This window comes from Pecten maximus, chromosome 9 (assembly GCF_902652985.1).
Source record: "Pecten maximus chromosome 9, xPecMax1.1, whole genome shotgun sequence".
NCBI classification, from domain to species: domain Eukaryota; kingdom Metazoa; phylum Mollusca; class Bivalvia; order Pectinida; family Pectinidae; genus Pecten; species Pecten maximus.
Window position 1 is genome coordinate 42,876,107 of NC_047023.1, and position 21,357 is coordinate 42,897,463.

The 21,357-nt window shown below is 37.1% G+C and overlaps 1 protein-coding gene across 2 annotated transcripts in view; it reads right to left on the reverse strand.

Moving 5' to 3' along the window:
- Positions 1-9,888, reverse strand: part of LOC117335201 (C-myc promoter-binding protein-like) — a 45,361-nt gene extending 35,473 nt beyond the window's left edge. For both annotated transcript variants that reach the window (XR_004534306.1, XM_033895187.1), the window contains exons 1-12: positions 9,838-9,888; positions 7,226-7,470; positions 6,164-6,462; positions 5,763-5,952; positions 5,189-5,245; positions 4,470-4,539; positions 3,945-4,114; positions 2,716-2,960; positions 2,307-2,373; positions 1,988-2,043; positions 808-952; positions 47-140 (exon numbers count right to left, since the gene is read on the reverse strand). Coding sequence is in view for 1 of the 2 variants with exons in the window: in XM_033895187.1 (XP_033751078.1) it covers positions 47-140; positions 808-952; positions 1,988-2,043; positions 2,307-2,373; positions 2,716-2,960; positions 3,945-4,114; positions 4,470-4,539; positions 5,189-5,245; positions 5,763-5,952; positions 6,164-6,459 (1,390 nt within the window). In the remaining variant the exon portion in view is untranslated. The remainder of the gene's footprint in view (positions 1-46; positions 141-807; positions 953-1,987; positions 2,044-2,306; positions 2,374-2,715; positions 2,961-3,944; positions 4,115-4,469; positions 4,540-5,188; positions 5,246-5,762; positions 5,953-6,163; positions 6,463-7,225; positions 7,471-9,837) is intronic.
- Positions 9,889-21,357: the final 11,469 nt, after the last annotated feature.

Below are 21,357 nucleotides of genomic sequence, written 5' to 3' on the forward strand. Positions count from 1 at the left end.
ACCGACAATGAAAGGAACCGTGTTCTGATCAATGATGACTACATACCGACAATGAAAGGAACCGGTGCACTAAGTACGTAGGAAAGACCCAACGGACACAAAGGAATGTAGGCACACTGCCAGTGTAACGGGAACAACATCTGTTGGTAGAAAAACATAGAATTATCCAACGGAAGCAAACATTAAATTTCCTTTCTAATGACATGATAGAAATAGACCTCTGAATTATGGAACATGTCACTGATCTTTAGTGGTTGTAACAAAAATCTTGAAAATAATATAATTAGTTCTTTGTGAGCAAATGTCTTATAAAACTATTAATATATTTCTGATAAAAACAATCACTGATTTAGCAGGAATGTTTTATGCTAAGAAAGTTCTGGGTAGCTAATGTGTTCTATCCATCCCAATAAATATACTTTTCCATGTAAGCTTCATGTCACAAATGCTTTCTATACAATGTTTTATATAAAGTATATAAAATGCAGATAATTGAAGTTGTTTGAAAATATATATGTTCCCATATATAGGTACGAATATGGGTTTTACCCATATAAAGGTTAATCGAAATCTACAAGCAGTTTATTAGATAGCATTATTTCATTTAGAACAAATACCGATTTCAGAGAGGTCAAGGTAATACAGAGGTAATGATGATTTCAGCTGTAAATTAGAATGTAGAATGTTATTCTGTGTCAGAAATATCACAATTCTTGATCTCAACACCTAGCGATATAGTTTCTCTACCAAAGTCATCCTACAATGTCTCTCATAGAAGTAGTCAATATTCCAGTGTTGATAGCTTACGTTAGCCACCGACTCAGCCACGCCTGTGAGGACAGCTGGCCGTAAGGAATGAAGAAGGATCTTCTGTTCTAGCAGTATGTGTAGTAGAAGGTTCATACAGTTCTCGGGCCCAAGGTTCTTCAGCATCGTTATATAGGAAGCACCACTGTAACAAACATTCAGCATCTTTTTATAGTCTTTTATTTCTCTTTTAATAATGGCTGACTGAATTTTAAACTTTAATAAGCTGCTATTCATAGCCTTTTTTTCTCTTTTCATGTGTTTCTAGGGTGTGAAACAAGACAAAGTATTTCTCCCTTCAACACACATCCAGACAAGTATGATCCGATGACAGAAGTAACACTAACACAGCTGGATGTTCACTACTATGTATAAAATTGTAGTTATAATTAAAGTGACTTGAACAAATAGAATACATCAGTACAGGTTAGTCCCAGACTTAAAACATTAAAACTTCAATAGTCACAGTCACAATCTCAAAACTTCTAACATCTGTTTGCTTATAAAATTTGGTACACTAGCTGTTGTACATATTAAATCTTTTTGATGAAGATTTAACCCTTCAGATTTATAACAAAATATATATATATATAAAGTGTATGCATTGATTTGACTTCTGAAAATGTTAAAACTGATTAGTCTACAGAATGCCCTGTTCGATGACAAGTTATTTATGGCAGTTTCACGTTAACTGGTTGGTGTGATAATTTTGACCTGTCTATATAGGCAACATGACTATAGTGATCATTTTTCTGCCTCCCCTTGGGCGGTCGTTATAGACAGGTTTGACTGTATTGTAATTGCTTCAGTATGGTACAGCCTGAGAGATGATCATGACAGCCTACTACTGTTGTATATAAGTATTGTAATTGTTTCAGTATGGTACAGCCTGAGAGATGACAGCCTACTACTGCTGTATATAAGTATTGTAATTGTTTCAGTATGGTACAGCCTACTACTGCTGTATATAAGTATTGTAATTGTTTCAGTATGGTACAGCCTGAGAGATGACAGCCTACTACTGCTGTATAAGTATTGTAATTGTTTCAGTATGGTACAGCCTGAGAGATGACAGCCTACTACTGCTGTATATAAGTATTGTAATTGTTTCAGTATGGTACAGCCTGAGAGATGATAGCCTACAATTGTTGTATATAAACTATTGAGATTTACTACTTACGTCTGAGGTAACGGAGAGTCCTCTGGCATAGACAAACACAGGGCTTCATGGTTCAACTGCAATAAAGTTCAAAATTATATGATAAAAGTATAACACTATTGCGAACAGTATCAACAAAATTAAATTTTACGTAAAGCATCACAATCAAAGAGTGGAAAGAAGATTACACTGTCGATCTATCCAGAAAACAGTATAATTACACTGGTTTGTGAGAATTACCTATCTAATCATTTAATATTATGTACAACACGGTAAAAATATATTTCAGTCGATTCAGTCCTTTTGACTTCCATGAATTATGAAATGGTGGTAGACTTACCTGGACGAGAATGCGTGGCCTCTGAGGAGATGGGTACGGGACGTCATACATGAAGTGGGAAATATGTCTGAAACAGGAAGACATATCCTTGACAATATCTTATTACATCAATAGTTCTGAGACGATACATCTTCTCCTTTTTCAAGTCTGCAGTCAATATTGAAGATTATCACTTACAGTGTGTGAGGTGTGCATAAGTTATCAATTTAAGGAATCAGAATTTTCATTATAGATATAAATGTCTGGATGCAAGTTGCTAATTATCGAATATTGATATGACACATGCTATTCAATTGTATGAACACATCTGTACAACAATCATGGCTAGTTATATTATACAACTTTTATTGTTATTAAGGTTGATACAATCCCCAGTAATTTTTATCTGTAAGCTGTCACAGCGCCTTACCTCTCCAGAGGGACAGAGTGGGGCCCTGTGATGGAGATACGGTACAGATAGGTCAGGAACTTGCGAAACGCATCAAAGAAGGGCCAATGAGAAAGCAAGCAGATACTTTTGTGAGCATGTACAGTTTTCAGAATACGGTACTGCTCCCGAATATGCTTATTCTTCAGGCCCAGATGGCGTTTTTGTAGGTCTGTGAGTCTTTCTTCTGGAAATTCTTCGTAAAATGTCACAGCCGCACCATAAAGCTGTAATATAGAATCACTCATATTGAAATTTGTCCCTGTACAGTATAATCTGATATTCTGAGTGTCAAAACAGAATTCAAGTAAACACACCTGCTTCCCTGTTTAACTTTACATATCTTACATTTCCCTCTATTTTTAATTTACACACGTTTCAATCATCAAGTTTTACTTTTAACATGTTTATAACAAAGACTTTATAGTGTATGGAATGTTAGGGTATGATAATGTAAAAAGGTTATGGCAAAATGTTAACATTTTAAATCCATCTAAATTCTCTGGTAAATGCTATTACACTGGGACCAAATATAAACAATTCCTAATGATATCACTGGGACCAAACGTAAACAATTCCTAATGATATCACTGGGACAAAAGATAAACAATTCCTAATGATATGACTGGGACCAAAGATAAACAATTTCTAATGATATCACTGGGACCAAAGATAAACAATTCCTAATGATATCACTGGGACCAAAGATATACAATTCCTAATGATATCACTGGGACCAAAGATAAACAATTCCTAATGATATCACTGGGACCAAAGATAAACAATTCCTAATGATATCACTGGGACCAAAGATATACAATTCCTAATGATAGTCACTGGGACCAAAGATATACAATTCCTAATGATATGACTGGGACCAAAGATATACAATTCCTAATGATATGACTGGGACCAAAGATAAACAATTCCTAATGATATGACTGGGACCAAAGATAAACAATTTCTAATGATATCACTGGGACCAAAGATAAACAATTCCTAATGATATCACTGGGACCAAAGATAAACAATTTCTAATGATGTGACTGGGACCAAAGATAAACAATTCCTAATGATATCACTGGGACCAAAGATAAACAATTTCTAATGATATCACTGGGACCAAAGATAAACAATTCCTAATGATATCACTGGGACCAAAGATAAACAATTTCTAATGATATCTCATAAGAGAACAAAATTGAGCTTACCTGTTCTCCTGCAGACCCTGTCAGTACAAACGTAGAGAATACAGGCAGAGGATGTTGGGCTTTCGCCGACCAGCACTCTATGGAAGCTCCCATGGGTAGACAGAATAAAGGTACTGAATCAGGTAGAGGGAAGCTCAAGTAATCCTCTCTCGGGTACCGATCCAAATAAGCTGCATATTAAAAATCTCACAAATGAGCACAAAAATAGAAATAAATTTGGTAATCCCTCCTTAACACTGAGGATACAGAATTTTAACACATTTATTGAAACAAATACATTTCGTCCAGTCTATTATATTTATTAGAGAACAATCTCTAAATGGATTTAATCAGTTTTATCTTTGCTATCCAATTTATTGATGTGTATTTCTCGATCACAATAATTAAAATACATGGCAGTAGAAGATAATTACAACAACAAAATAAAGACGTCAGATTTAACATTCACCATTCGATTTGATTTTATGAGATTTCCCTGAGAGTCAATTTTGTAGCAGTACCACAGCATTAAAGCCCCAATCTTACCTGGCTGGTAGGCCAGAACATCCATCTTAGTCATAGCCTTTTTATAGCAGATGAAGACATCAGACCCCACCTAAAAACAAAACAGATTATTGTAACAAAAATACACAGATAAAATAAGAGATTGTATTAACATATTATTCTTCCTGTATTTTGACTTTTTCCCCCAGTTCAACTCGCAAGCTGAGTAATAAAATTCTGATTATCGCTCAAATCTTAATTTGCCAATAGCAACATAGATTATATTTCTGTAACATTGTATGGGTTTTTGAATCATCAGATAAAATCCTTAAGCTATGTTTTTTTTTTATTCTCTTACTGGAGTACAACATGTCATCAGGGTATTGAACCATGCAGTCAATGAAGTCTAAAGTGGATCCAGTCTATGACCATGTCATTATCCAGTATAACATCTATCTCACCCCAGTACTTCAGGTTTGATTAAGGGGTACCACCTATAGAATTTATTATATAAATTACATAGAAGTAATAGGAAGGCAATCCAACCATGGATAAAAGTGAATTATTGTGGAGTCCTGGGGTCAGGTAGATATTTTAATGGAATAGCCCTCACACCTGATTCAGGGGAAGTAACTCTTAACTTCACTAAAATTTACCACTTGTTTATTTTCAACATGTTCAATCGCATGGAAAAACAAACAAAAATTACACACTGGCAACAAAATGTTCTGCAGTATAATTCTAAAGGATTGTATACATACCATTCCTCTGTTCAGATTCTTTTCAATTCTGTGATATGCATGAGGTGGAATTTCTCCCTGAAGCAAATTCAAAATATTGCTTTAAATTCAATAAATGATTTTGAATTTTTTTTAAACATCCAACAGATACTTCAAACAGGAAGAAAAAAAAATAATTTTGTCTTCAGAAATTGTGTTTAAGCTGTCCCTACAGCATTTAAGCACATAAAACAAACAGGACACCAGCTATTTTCTGGAATCCCATTCAAATCATAATAATCTGAAAACGACCCCATTTATGCACACATAGTGCAAAATCTGGTCCTATTCTATATTGTTGACTAATCTGACTAAAGGGACTTTTGTGTCCAATGTTAACATGTCCAGGTTGGTGGAGTTTGAAAATTGTGTAAATTATATAATATGCATTATAGCAGAAAAATACTGTTTCCATACTTAGATCCCTAAAAATTTATACACAGTAAAACAAATACCAGTTTTTGAACCCCAAAAAATGCCCTTGAAAAATACCTGGATTAGATCAACATCAACCAAAATTAATTTTGGAGAGTTCTGATGATGACCTGCATCTTACCTTGTTTGTAAGTATAACACATATATCCACCACAGCCAGTGTGTCACTGGCAGCCGTCTCCTTGGCTCGGCGGTATGTGATATAGGTACGACCGTTACTGCTGTTGTTTACATTGGCTGGACTACCGAATGGTGTTGTATGTACCACCTCACATTCCGACATGAGGCGTTCCTTCCCCTCAAACAGCACACTGTAAGTATTGGACAGGTTTTCACATTAAACACTGCTAAAAACTATGAGAAGAACAACTAACCAATAATCGTGAATTTGAAGTTTTAATACTCTTGAGGCATGTCCATCAAATTGTTTTGGCTTTAAAGATTATTTGGTGGAATGATTTATAACTGTGCAGTACAAATTCCTCATAGGGAAACATACAATTTTATCCCTAATAGCCTTACCCTACATCTGTGAGAGGTGTTTTGTCTCTACTCCTGCGAAAACACAGATACATTTCAGCACAGCGTAAACTGCCATGGTTAAGGTCTGCTGGGAAACCGTCTGTGGTTCTCTCTAGACAGGTAAATCCTTTAGGAACCTTTTCTCCTAGTGTCTTGTTGATGACACTGATGTCTGTGATAGGGTCCTGTTTATAGGTAGGTTTTATGACAGCTTCGTTTGCGTACTCTTCCAGTGGCAGTGGGATCTCTGGTAATCCAGCTACAATAAAGTAGTCTGCCACTCTTCGTTCGTCCATTTTCTGTGTGAAATAAATGTAGAATTACTTAATACTATCTGCTCCAATTCTATTCATAAATAGGAAATGTGTACATATTATTTATTGATATTATACATGGAAGCATTGCATTACCTAACAAGAATCTTCATGTACAATGTGGATCAATCTACATACAGAAAAAGGCTTATGTGGCTCCGAGATAATTTGACTATATATAATGAAAGTGTTTTTTTAAGTTCTAAAATTAAGTATTGCTTTTAAATATAAATATATATTATCTTTATCCAAAATCTACAGCATGGACTTATGTATTATTTGACTTTGTTTATTGACCATTGAGAGTAGGCTTTTTGACTTCCCAAAAATGAACTTTGAATCTGGGTCGAAATGATATAAATTTTCACACTTGACAGGATAAAAAGCTGTGTAAATTTTCATACTTAAACAAAATAAGCTATATTTGTATTCATATGTAGATACAATCATGGTTAAATATTACATTATGTATAAAGGGTTTTAATTTCAATAAAAAAAACCCCACCTCATTCACTAATTACAAACATTCCATCGGTTCATAGAAGATGCTTGTGAAATAACTATAGTAGTTTCTTTATAAAGGATAGTGGATATCTTTGAAACCATTGAATACATACATAATTGTTCAATCAGTGTTTGTTTGTTCTGAATTTCCAACCCTTCAAATCTCTGTGAAAGAGTAGATGTAATTTAACTGCATAACTTTAACTGAAGACTCTGATGTATCAGCATTTTGTTTGAATCTTACTCTTAATTTTTCTGCAGCAGTGATGAATGGACACTAGGGTGGTGCAGTCATGTTCAATAGATGACTGTAAAATATACTGATATTTCTTCACCCAATGTAGTGGTCTCACATCCTGAATTTCCAGTAGAGATCAATATCTTGAACCGTAGCTAGCCAGGAAAGTCAACCAATGGAAGACACTGTTTTTCTATGTAATTTTATCATCGTGTCTTTTTGAAAGTAAAATAGAGTTCTTGGTCTTTTGTCTGAAAATACACATAAAACTGTACATATTATGGTTATATATAGTCAAGTTCTTCATTCAGAGTCAAGTCTTCAGACTTATTAGATATTGACAAACGATAAGGATTACAGTGTCAGCACAGTCTGTGGTCAGTATAAACATGTAATAAACACAAATTTGCATAATCTGTTTCAAACATATTAATGGTAATAGCTAAAATCTGACCTTCAAGAGAATAGATGTTTTTTTTGTGAGAGAAAATGTTATGTGAAGGATGGACAACAATTTGAATATTGTATAGTAATTATAAATTATAAGTATATTGTTTAGTTCACTTAACTGTCATCAAGTACAGGCTAAAATGATAAAAGTAACAATGAGCTGAGATGATCCAGGTAACTATAATACAGATTCGGTGATAAAATCACTTGTAATAACTCAACAAATTTGAACTTAACACAAATGTTGAATGTCCACATCAGTCTAAACCATATCAAATAAATGTTCTACTAGTAGCTTACATGTACATGTTTGTTATCAGATGTAAGATAAACCAAGGGTACAACAATGATAAAAATGCTTTAGGTCAGCCTAAGATACAAATAATTGTTTTATAGGACTTAGAATTCACATAAAATTTGAAAACAATTCCTAATACCATGAAGAACTTTTTCAGAAATAACAATAAGTTTTAACGATAAAAAAAAATAAAAAATAGCCACGGCTGATTTGTCGACCATTAAGCTGCGTTCCCACCAGTCTAAAAATTGAACATGCACAACTAGTAGTAGCTATATATATAATGGGGAACCTAAAATTAAACTTTCAAGAAATAGCAAAAACAAGCAGTGTTAACAGTTGGAATGATTTGAACACCCTACCATCTCATGTCGGTGGGCTATAAGTACCGGTTTAAATTCCAAATTATATGAATCAACACCAAACTTTCCCTTGTTTATGTTTGATAATCATACACTTGGTATAGCCGTGTAGTTGGCTGCTATGTTATTACTAAGTAGTAAAGTCACCTTTGTAAATATGAGATAATGCATATGGTCATCATTTGTAATATTGATGTCAGAACTAGGTAACAGAGCACAGGATTAATTAAATTTAAATCACTGCCTCCGCTAGGGATCGAACCCGGGACCTCTGGCTTACTAGTCTCACTCTCAACCGATGGAGCTAAAGAGAAGATCTCTCTAGCCGAGCGGTATATTGCAGCTAGTATTTACCAGGGTTACATACTCCCCCTGCAGGAAAGAACTTGTTCTCGAGTTTTCCAGGGGTTACAGCGATGAGTATCATTCCCGAGTCTCTACATGGGCTTCAATGTAACACAGTGCATGATCAATTAAATTTGAATCACTGCCTCCGCTAGGGATTGAACCCGGGACCTCTGTCTTCCTAGTCTTACGCTCAACCGATCGAGCTTAAGAGATGATCTCTCTAGCCAAGCGGTATATTGTGGCTAGTATTTACCAGGATTACACTAGTATTCTGAGCAATGATATATTGGTTGGTTGGTGAAATATTTAATCAAGGGGAATACAACAATAATACAAGTATTTTGCAATTTTGCATTGCACTAATTTTATTTCAATGCATCAAAGAAAGGTTGAAAATTACGCAGAATCCAGAAGTAATAATGAGAAAAAATTAAGGAACCTTCTCCATAACAGCATCGGAGATTCGACAGGTCCAAGGCTATTTTGGAGAAATTTCTATACGGTGTGTAGAACTTGAAAATTCACTTTATCTCTCGCTATGCCATGCAATTTATAACATCTTGGCCTATCAACATTTTGCATTTACGATATTCAAGATTCACTTTAAAAATAAACATCACTAGATAGCTGGGACTGCCATTATGTATTATTATGCATCCGCCAGAAGTTAGACTTTGTAAGTATGCATATTAGATGTGGGATCAGAATTGTCTTTTTCCTGTAGCAGAGACCTACTACCCACGCTACGGCTAACTACGTATTAGTCTATGGATATAATAAATAATCATGAGATTTTTAAGATCATTTGAAATCTCAATCATGCACCACTTTCACTTTGAGAAATTACGTCAAATGCAACATAGAGTTAACTATTCGAAAGTATCTATTCTACCGTGCACTAATAGGACACGTAGCTCCATCGAGCACGAGATGCGTGGTCATGAAGTTGTTTTCATCCCAGACAGTGCAGAGCAAACGAAATAAGTGTTTGGACACGGCCGTGTCAACAAAACCTGCAAAGCCTGTGCTGCTAGCGGCCCTGTAGAACAAAGCATGATGTAAACGAAAATACTGTTAAACAGTGATGAATGAGATTGCAGCACCAATTATCTGGCATCGACACAGAAGCTGCAAAACAGGCATGGTATATATATACTCACAAATATTTACAAGGTTTGTCATACACATATATCCGCCATGTTGAATCAATATTCATACGCGAAAATAGTCCATTAGTGACATTTAAATATCGATTCCATTTCATATAATCTTATAGATTACAATCCGAATCTTATCAAGTGAGTTTATACTGATTAGCTCATATTCTTAAGTTATAACAAATTTTATCTCAAAAATTTAAATGCATATCTCAAAAATAAACAAGAACTATATTTTTCAATGCAAAGCGGAAGCATATAGGCAGGTGGCAGAAGGGAGTTGTCTTCGTTGACACCTCCCTGCTTCATCAGCCTGTCAGCAAACCGCTATGACAGATCTAAGTTAAACTGACGACAGATACGTAGGGTTTTAAAGTATTGAGGTGACACTAGTCATTCCATTGATTAGATAGTATCTGAATGTCTCTGCCTCGCTGATAATTACACATTTTTTTTCCTGATAAAGAAATGCTGGTCTATGACACAGGTAGATACAAGATACAAGAAGCTTTATTTAAAGTCATATGTTAAAAACAAAGAACATTAGCTCTGTAGAGCTATTTCAACTGTTCTTTGTTTTAGTATCTTGTTGTATCTTGTAACATTTAAATTAAAAAAATATCATAATCATGTCCACAAGTACCTAGCTGTGGTCTATGACCATGAGTCAGACGTTCTGTCAATAAGAATACCCTACTGTAGCTATATAATCACTAAGTTATATGCCTATTATCACTCTTTATATATGTAACAGTTAAAGTATATCTGTTATTCTACATTTTTGTAGCTATGGTTAAAGGATGTCGGACTCCACGTTTGGGATGGGTCATGGAATTACTGCTTTCAGTAGATATATAAATCTAGAACTTATAAAATCTTGATAAATATCTTGGAGAATTTGAAATAGGCCTATAGTTTTTTTTTTACGATTTTATTGCGATATTGAATCTACATATGTATTAAAATAGGCCTATGTAAATTACAAGTCCTATGGCGCGGGAAGGATGTCATAATTAAATATTTTTGCCTAGGCAAAAATAAAATATTGCCTAGGCAAAATTATTTCTGCCTAGGCAAAAATCGAATATTGCTTAGGCAAAAATATTTCAGCCTAGGCAATATTCGATTTATGCCTAAGCAAAATTGTTTCTGCCTAGGCAAAAATCGAATTTTGCCTAGGCAATATTTTATTTTTGCCTAGGCAAAATTCGATTTCTGCCTAGGCAAAAATAATTTTGCCTAGGCAAAAATATTTTATTATGACATCCTTCCCGCGCCATAAATTCCTTCTGAGATAGCTAGGAAGTCCGTGATGTAATAGCGGGGAGACAACTCTTATAACATATGGCGAATAGTGCATTCAATAAAGGCCTTATATCAGAGACATATGTATAGACTATATATGTCTCTGCTTATATACACTAAACAATGCAATGTTTAACAAAATAAAATGTCTGCTTAATAACGGGTGACCGGGTGTATTGCAAAAATAATATTTGGCAATATAACTCGTTATACATTCTTCTAAATAGAGTGTACTAGACTCCAGCGGCCTGCTGTGCGCAACTCTGGCCACCAGATTATTTTTTTTTTTGCTAGAACTAGGCCTATAGTATATATAGATTTTAAGTTTTACCCAAGTTTTTATGATGCGCAACCGGATAACAGTGAGTTAATCCTACAAGATGCGTCAGAATTAGCTGATATCAGCTAACCAGCGACGTCGAAGAAGAGGTATCAGGCATCAGGTATAGATGACGAAAAAGTCTAAGGACTAACGACTACTGGTGGCCAGGAGGTCCATTGGTGTAATTCTGGACATGAATGCGGGCAGTCAATCTATTACCTTGATGTTTACGTTATTAGGCAGTTGTTTCAAGGTACAGATGGACCTGGGGAGGAACTAATCCGAAGGGTTCTGATGTTAATATCGCCTTGTGGCGATTTAGTGAACAATGACCAGTGAGTAATATATGTATGTAAGCTAATACAATTTTATCTTACCTTTTAATTGATGTATACCTTTTATGTGTCAGATTGAGGGGAAATGGAGTAAACGTATGTTCAAACGCCGACCTGATGGTGGGTCGCAAAAATTGCTCATTTTCTGTATGTAAGAAGTTCTGACGTATCTACGTAGTAAGATCGTCAGAAAATTCGGGCTAGAGGGAGGAACCTATGAAGGAAGAGGTCGAGCCGTGCTGGTATTTGTTTGTTGTTCTGCTCCAGACTCGAGTCAACTTGATGGTAGATGATATTATTGAACATAATCACTCTAGCCCTCAATCTCCTTTGTCCCACGGAGTTCCAGCCTAGGTGTTTAAAGATGGCTGTCATGCTGCCTGGTTCCTCGGACTTAGAGTCTCCTGCAAATCTTGCTCCCGGTCTCTGTGTTGCCTCTAGTTGGTCGATATATGTCTGGGCCATGACGTCTTTAGGACATGCATGGAGGTTTCCTACGGTGGAAGCCTATTGATCTTGCTTCTCTGGCTGATATGATGTTGGTGTTCGCGCCACGAGAGGTCAGATGCGATGGTGACTCCGAAGTACTTGCTGGATAGTACTGTCTGTAAGGTGTGTCCGTAATGATGGTAGATGCACGTACTTGGCCATCTTTCTCCGCTCATATGCATGTCAACGCACTTCTTTGGATTGAACTTCATTTGCCAGGTATCCTCTGACTTCTGTAAGTTGTCCAGGCCTTTTTGGAGAGAGCCTTTATCTTCTGGGTTCTTGATTGGTCTATAAGATATCAGCAAAAAGGAGCACGCCGGAGTTAACAGATTCCGGCAAGTCGTTAATATACAACAGGAAAAGGAGCAGGCCAACCAATGTTCTTTGCGAGACCCCTGATATAACGCCAGTGTCTGTCGATTGACTCCCCTCATCGACCACGCGTTGCTTCATGCCATATAGAAAGTCCTTAAACCAGCCGTAGATGTTGTTTCGGATTCCGTAGTGATATAGTTTCTGAAGGAGTCTTCGATGGAGACTTTATCAAAGGACTTATCACCTCCATCACCTCCACTTGCTAGCTCGGGGATAGTCTGAAGGAGCTGAGTCTAGGAAGATCTTTTGTGGAAGCCATGTTGTGTGTCTGACAAGATGCTATGACGGTCTAAGTAATCCATGCCTGAGCTGTGGATTATATGCTCTACCAACTTAAAGCAAATGAGAGACACTGGCCTGTAGTTTGTTACTTTGACTGGATGTCTTTTTCTTGGAACTAGGAACACTATGAGCTTGTTTCCGTGCCTCAGGGACGGTGGATGTGTGTAAGAAAGGCCTGTATATCCTGAGTACAGGGGCTAGTTCAGCAGCTAGTTCCCAAAGTAGTCTCGATGGTATTGAGTCCGGGCAAGATGTTTTGTGGGCCGAGTCCCTGGAGCAGCTTCAATATCCCTGGTGTGCTCACACGGATATTGGGCATCGCTGGGGATGGAGTTCCACTTGGGGTTGGCACAGAGGTGGTGTTTCTGTTTCTGTACGATACTGACGCACACTCAATACAGATTATTTTGGTCAGGTATGCGTAGCAAGTGCCATTAAAAGTGTCCTTTTCAAGGCTTAAAGATATATTTTGACATACTAAAAGTCACATTTATTTTCACGGCAAAGAATAACAAGACAGTGTGGTTTAGGCTTAGAGAACTCTTGCACTGATTTTGAAGGCAGCTAGGGGACCTGAATATAATGGATAGGTAGGTAGTTCCAGTCATGTATGGTCCTAGGTATGAAAGAGTATTGGAAGACATTTGTGAATCATGGCGTGTGCGCCCTGAAAATGGTGTGACCTTGGTTCTGTTTGAATTGTCCATTTGGAAATATTTACTCTGGAATCATATGTTTTGTTGACAATTTATTTTGAAAGCGTTTATCATGACTCCTCTACTCCGTCGGTGCTTTAGTATTGGTAGATTTAATGTCTCTAAACTTTCGGTGTATGACAAATACTTAAAGCCAGGTTGTAGCTTAGTTGCTCCTCTTTACACAACTGGTGTTTTTGAATAATAATTTATATAATTAAACACACCTGTATCAAGGAACACAGATGATCTAAATAATTCAACTATGTTGTTTTCCATGTTAACTATAAGATGCATGTGTGTTCTTAAATTCCAGTTTATCAATGTCCTTTTCACTGGTAATATTTTCTAATTGAAGCCGCTCGTCTTCCGGTCGATCTGACGTGTGTATATTTTTGTCTGAAGCTCTTATTGATAACACTTTTTATCAGTTTGAAAGAATTTTAAGTAGTCACGTGTCTTTTTTTCCATTTGGAAATATTTTATTTGCTTTTTCAACACATGGTATACAATACACAATATACAAAACACATTTCAATAACACAACTTTCATTCACAGTTCTGATTTGCACTCCTTCCTTTTGCTCACAACACAACAATAATTACACGTGATACATTAACATACATACAAATTAAATATCTATTGATCCAGGCTCCAATTTGGAAGATACAAATCATTTCCCACACCCCTAAAAGTTGACAAATAGGAGAAGACTGTTGGGAATTATCCACAGACTCTCAAAAATGATACTGTATTCGACCCAACAGGCACACAGGGCACTAAACAATAGAGATAAAATCATAGGCCACCATTCGAATCACCTAAGATTCCAATTGATCATGATTAAACCAATAAGCCACGGGCCAAAATTTTGACATTACAAGAGTGGGGAGTTATCGCCTAACAATCCATGTTTAAGGATGGCTGTCATGCTGCCTGGTTCCTCGGACTTAGAGTCTCCTGCAAATCTTGCTCCCCGTCTCTGTGTTGCCTCTAGTTGGTCGATATATGCCTGGGTCCATGACGTCTTTAGGACATGCATGGAGGTTTCCTACGGAGATCTTGCTTCTCTGGCTGATATGATGTTGGTGTTCGTGTTTGAATATATTATAACATTTAAACAAAAAAAAAAGGAAAAGAAAAAAAGATTGAGGTACTTCTAATGACATGGCCGCTCAACATACATATTTGGAATACTATTTTAAAATGCGTGTAAGTGGTGGAACACTTACGGGTATACTACATATATGTACAGCATCCTCACAGACAGACTTTCCTCCATGGCCCCTTCAATACAGCCATGTCTCAGTAAATGAGTATAGATTAACCAAAGATATTATTTGAGCTATCATCTATATTAGAATGTTTAAGAAACCTATCCAGGTCTTCAGATGCTGCAAATAAATGTATATTTTATTAATTCTTGAATTATATATGGAATTCATTTAACCATGTAATCCATGGACCCTTATGTACTAACAATTGTTTAACATGATTGTATATCTAGAACACCCGTCGTCAGTATGCCTGACTCACCATATATATACCGTATCTAGTACAGCGCTGTCAACAATTACTCTTATACAGACTCGTCAATAGATACCGTATCTAGTGTAGGACTGTCATCTATGTGACTCATCAATGATCATAGATATTACTCTAGTTCAGATTCTGAATCATATATCTATATATAGTAACACAATTGACGAAGGAAGACAACTTTATGACTCGTGCCCTAACTGGGCTCCGAACTAATTATCTACGGCTCCCAATCGCCTAGCCAGAAATACCCGCAGCCTATACCACTGCGCCACATCGGCGTTCTTAAAAAGAACTTTTCAATGGCGCGGTGATGGTCGGCCCGATACTTGACATGATTATTTTGGAAGTCGTCTATTAGATGATATAAACGACATTTCTCTCTAGAAATTTAAAGTTCCACACACTTTATCTAGACCAAGAAATATGAAATCTAATGGATCCAGCCATGAGCCATATAATATACAACCCCTTTGGTCGTCATTAAGTATACACCTACACTCAACACGGAATGTACAAAGTTAGCAAGATCAAATATCCAGCACAAAACTCATTTGGCTTATTATTTACAGCAAATATCTTCTGCAGTTTCAATTTTAAAATCAAAACAAAAAGGTATCTTAGGTATTTCAGTATACTTTCACGAAGAATATCATACACCACTTCCAGTCAATTTTAACTTATTTTTTTATCCTGCAATAGCTCAAGTCTTTAAAGTCACACTCTTCTCATATCTCCCCAAGCGATATTACGTATTTTCCCTCGCTCCTAACCACACCTTCGTGTTATCGCGGATCGATGTAGTCCCTGCTTTGTTCGAATCCTTTGGGCCAACCCAACACGCTCACTCCATTTCTTCCTTAGGTCCGGAGTAAGGTATGATCTGACACTGTTGTTTTTAGACCTGTCTATGTGCAGAGTTGGAAGGATTGCATAGTCTCTATGTTTTAAACACGCGAATTTCAAGCGAAAGTGTGAGAGACTAGGAGTTGTTTCCCTTCCGTCGGTAGCCTGATCAAGTTGACGTGGTAGTCAGGTTCTTGATCATCGCGCCTACCACTTGCGCATCAATTTAAAGTTCCTCGCACATGAACTCACGAATCTGTTGTTCAGTTTGCCGACCGACGCCCCTGAGATAGCAGATTAAGACAATATATTTCTACTCCTTGCCGGTTGGTATTTTGCTTGTTTTTCTAGAAACTCTAGTAAGGAGCACTAATTTTCGCCTTCTTAAGGCTCTGTTTTTTCTGCATGTTAATTTCATCGATCTTTTCATAGCAATAGTCTGCACTTCTTCACCGACCGTTTCTCACTTCTCTTCCACTTTATTTTCCGCGTTATCAATTCTATTTCAAAATTTATCCATGTCCATTTCTTCTCAACTTTAGTTATTTTGCTTACAAAATTCCTCTCTATGGATTGAATTAACTTTCTTAAATCTGAATGTATTTCGAGAGATTCGTTCTGGGTCGCACTGGCAGCCATTTTGATTCCAACTTCTGCTCTCATGGAGGCAATCCTTGTAAAATATGAGTGTATAGGAGTATTCTCACGCTGTTTCGGTTGTTTATTTATGGTTTTGGTTTGTTGCTTTCTTTGGACATTCATTGGTATTCATTAGTATTTCCTGGCTGGGGAGAGGATTTCCCGTTTTTTTTAACATATAGTGCACGTGCACAAAATGCGCCAGCCACGATGCAGGCTGGAACCAGAAGTCAGTAGCCACGTGTCTGACCATTTTGTACACTTCTCTGGGGAATACCACTTATTACAGGAATAAAATGTTGATACAATAAAATGGTTGCGTTGTCGAAAAATAACGTCTTGTTTTCAAATGGCCGGTATCCGATTATTTTGGTTCATGCCTAATCAGTCAAAAGTCAAAACTATTTCCACAGTGTTGGAACAAACCTTAGGAACTGAACATTCCCCGGCCCGCGACCTCGGGAAACAGTTCATCGGGTTAGTCCTAACATCTAAGGGAAAATTTTTGACTATCGACTGATAAAGCATGAAATGACTACATATGCTAATTATATACGGATTACCACGCTACAGGTGTGCTCTGTACATGTACCCCCAGGCGTCTCAGTAATTACTAATTAGTGTATCAGATACTCATTACCGTAGTCTAAACGAGAAGTGATAAGCGAATGACAGGAATTTGCATTAGTGGTTGCCTGTTTGCCAGTGTTCGATGAACTATCAATGGGTACACCAGTAGCTTTCTCATAGCTTGGACTATCTCAATAGTTTGTAAACTTGGGCTGGAGACCCCGGGTGAGTGTGCTGTAACACTTACAGGAAAACAACCTGGGCATGTCATATACATATTACGTGTACAGAGTTCATCAAGGTAATGATGTCTGGTAGTAAGACAGACTGGACTTTCTGTAGATACTATTGTAGCGAAAAACAAAACAAAAAACAAAAAAACAAAGCAAAAACAAGAGCAACTACAAGAACAACGAAAAAAGAATAAATCATTTGACATTCTTGATTGTCATTTCATTATAATGGTACTGAAGCCTACAACGATAAGTCTCCCTGATTGGTTTAGAATAAAACGATATTTGGTAATCCCAGCATAGACCCATGATGAACCTAGAGTCTAAGGTTTTGTTGTCAGAAACAGTTGATCCTATGGTAACAGGCTGTCGTCGTTTACTATCACAGGACTGGATCCAGCGAAGACTAACACCAATCTCCCCATAGGAGTACTTTGGACGTTTGAACAGTAGGCTATCGTCATTAACGTCAAACGACAGCTCAAGCATGATAAGAAACGCTCTACATTCACTGTGGACACGAAGAAGGACCTTCTCGGTGAAGTGCCCCGTGCGACTGACTGATTGTAGCTTGTCAGAGAAACTGTTGGCATGGAGATAAGTCTCTAAAAGCTGGAAAAACAATCTTCTTCATGATCTTTGAAGGGAACGGAAGATTTGACGCGGGAGGCAATTCCTTCTATAACAGGCTTCTACACCAGTGGTCTAATGTAAGTGGGTTTGAAATGAAATTGAACAATTGACTCAGCCAATGACTTATTCAATAGTTAGATTATCACTCAGCACTGCTTCGACAAATTTCTTGAGTAAAACAAGAGATCCCTGAAGGATCTTGACGCCCACCATTGGATGATCTTTATTGGTTATATGTCAGACTTATCTTCTCTCTACTTTTTCCTTCTGTTTTATAGTCCTAATAAAATGACATGAAAAAGTGGAACCTATATGTCAAGTTAGAGATGAATCCCTCCAATAACAGCGATAACAAACTTCAATGCTTAAAATCCAGGATGGCCACCTGTTGGCCATTTTTTTTATCTGATCAAGAATCTAAATTGAATTTGCACAACTAGGTATCAAGGGAAACCTACACATTAAGTTTGAGGAATATCTCTAGTGCTTTTCAAGAAATAGCGATAACAAATTTCAAATTATCAAACTGCCAGATGCCGCCTGTCGGCCATTATGCCTTTCTGATAAAAACTCTTAAAAGATTTGCACCTCTAGGGACCACGGGGAACCTACACGTGAAGTTTGAGGAAATTTTCAAGAAATAGCGTTGACAAGGATTTTTTACGTACAGACGGACGACAATGGATGACGAGCCACGAAAGCAGGACGATTTGAATAACCCACCATTATCAGATGGTGATGATGGTGGGCTTAACAAGGAAGTGATTTCAACTCACAGGATTTCGGCTGGAAGTTGTAGTAATTTAAATGAATTGGTCTCGTGCAATCATATTTGAAGAGGTGCATGTTTCTCGACGAGAGATTCAATAACTTTCAACAAGACGCCAACTCTACCGGCGGTCGACTGGAGGACCGATGATAACGATACTCAACGTCATATCTATTTCTGAAAATTGGTAGTGACATAATAATACCTTTGAACTTTCCCATTTCTGATTTACTCCACCCCCTTGATGGCAAAATTTATCTAATTATACTTAGTAGTTGTTTCTAGTTTGTTTCCGCATCACCCTATATGGAACAGCATTTCTTCAGTCCTTTTATACCACTTAAAGTACATTTTCCCGGAAACTAGTAAATCTTGTCAAAACACGTGGTCACCCTCAATTGTTACTGTTACTGGGTGCATGTCAGAAGTTTCAATATCTTGGGGATTGAAAAATATCTTTATAATGCTTCTCAGTTCAGCAATTTGAATGTTGATATTATGTATATATATTTTATACAATGAGTCCTGGATGCAGAAATGAATATTACATTTTTGGTCTCCTCCGTAGCAGTTTTATTTTCATCAATCTAATTAAAATCTAGATGGTCATTTTCACTACGTTACACGAACATCTTACAACATCGCATAAAGGGTCAATAGAGGGCGCCAATATCTGTTTTGTCCTTCAGGATGCGCAATATAGTATCAATGCGCTGGTACCTTTTCCCTCCTTGGTCTTGCTAGGAATCCTTTCTATCAAAGTCTTGACATCTGCATCGAACTCCCTATTCCTCAACATTCCAAGTTCCCCGAGAAAACCCACGTGGTCGGGCAGGTGACTTAATACCTTTCCACGTCTGATAGGGTAATGTAGACCCCCGGTTAGCTAGACGAAAGGCAAGTGTGTCACTACTGTACCACTCAGTATAGTTCACGCCCGTGTACGTGGTCAGCCTACCTGGATATCGAAAATGTCTAATGAATGTTTGGATAGTCTCTAAACTAATACGTTCATAAAAAGGCGCATGATCCAGAGAATGTGAAGAAATGAAAACTTAGGCAACAAAAATATATCACTAGGCTGGTTTCACAACCATTCCGTCAGTACAGCGTTAATATGTTGTCTTTTACACATGCTATACGTGGACGAGCTGTGGACTTAAAAGAATTTAAATAGGTGGACTACAGATATGGACCATTCTATGTCATATGGGCCATAGTCGATACGACACATGTGGAAATGACATTTAACCTTTTATCTTTTTCATTATAACATACGGTGTTTTTGAAGCGAGATCATACAAGCGATTAGAGCAGACGAAAATACTCCCTCAAAATGTTGTCGTTTTTAACGATGATCATTTCTGTTGCAGTTGTTTCCTATACAAACGGATCTGACGAGAAGCGAATCCTTCTCAGTGATCCACAGTACATCCAACAGGAGCTGACCAGATTCCAGTCAGAACTTCAGGAGATACAAGTCAAGTATAACGCCCAGAATGCCAACCTTGTGGACTTACAGACCAAGTACAACACACAGAATGCCAACCTTGTGGACTTACAGACCAAGTACAACGCACAGAATACCATGCTGACTTCCCAAAACAAAGAACTGGCAGAGCTGCACGCCCCTATCCCAGAGACCCACGGTTGATTGCACTACGCTGAGCAGCACTTATCAACCGTGCAACCGTGGGTTTCCGGCGCTGGTCACAGACGTATTACGCTTGTATGATAGAGTAAACGAACTCAAGTGAAGGCAAAGCCATACGATAGTTACGTGCCCCTATCTTCTCAAGCTCAAGCTTTTAAAGATTTTAAGATCGACGCAGTTGTAATCAAATGGCGGCACGATGGTGTTAAGTTTTTGCCCATGGGCGAAATGAGTGGCATGTGAAAATTCAACTAAAACAAAAGGTATGTATTCATGGAAAAAATATCGTTGTTCCACCCAAAGATATGAAAAAACCCAACACGATTCTACCGAGGATAGATAATGATAAAAAGTCTCATGTCTGCATCATTTTCATTATTTCCATGCATTGTATTGCTCGCGACAACAGACTCTTCCACTTGTTAAACCTAAATGTCGGAGCAGTCGGTAACGCGATTACTTTAACTTTGTATTTATTTATAGAGACACTGAAACAGAAGGGTAAGCATTAAACTGTCCTGACATAGTTTACGCCAATGCTACAAATTCATAAAGCAACTTTTATATGATTCTGTTATAGTATTTGAATTTCTATCTCGGACTAAAACATTCTTCATACAAGCATATGAGTTAATAAACGAAGCAACTTTTGATAAGGTAGACCTTTTTGTGATTAAGTTAGATAAGTATCAATGCAATTTTATTATTAATGCAAGATGCCCGAGGAACACATTAACTTTAGAATTGGTCAGAGAGCCAAACTGTCAATCATTTTGATGTGTTATATTTCCTGACAGCATTATGCGTATAGCTCTGCTATTCTTAATATAGGA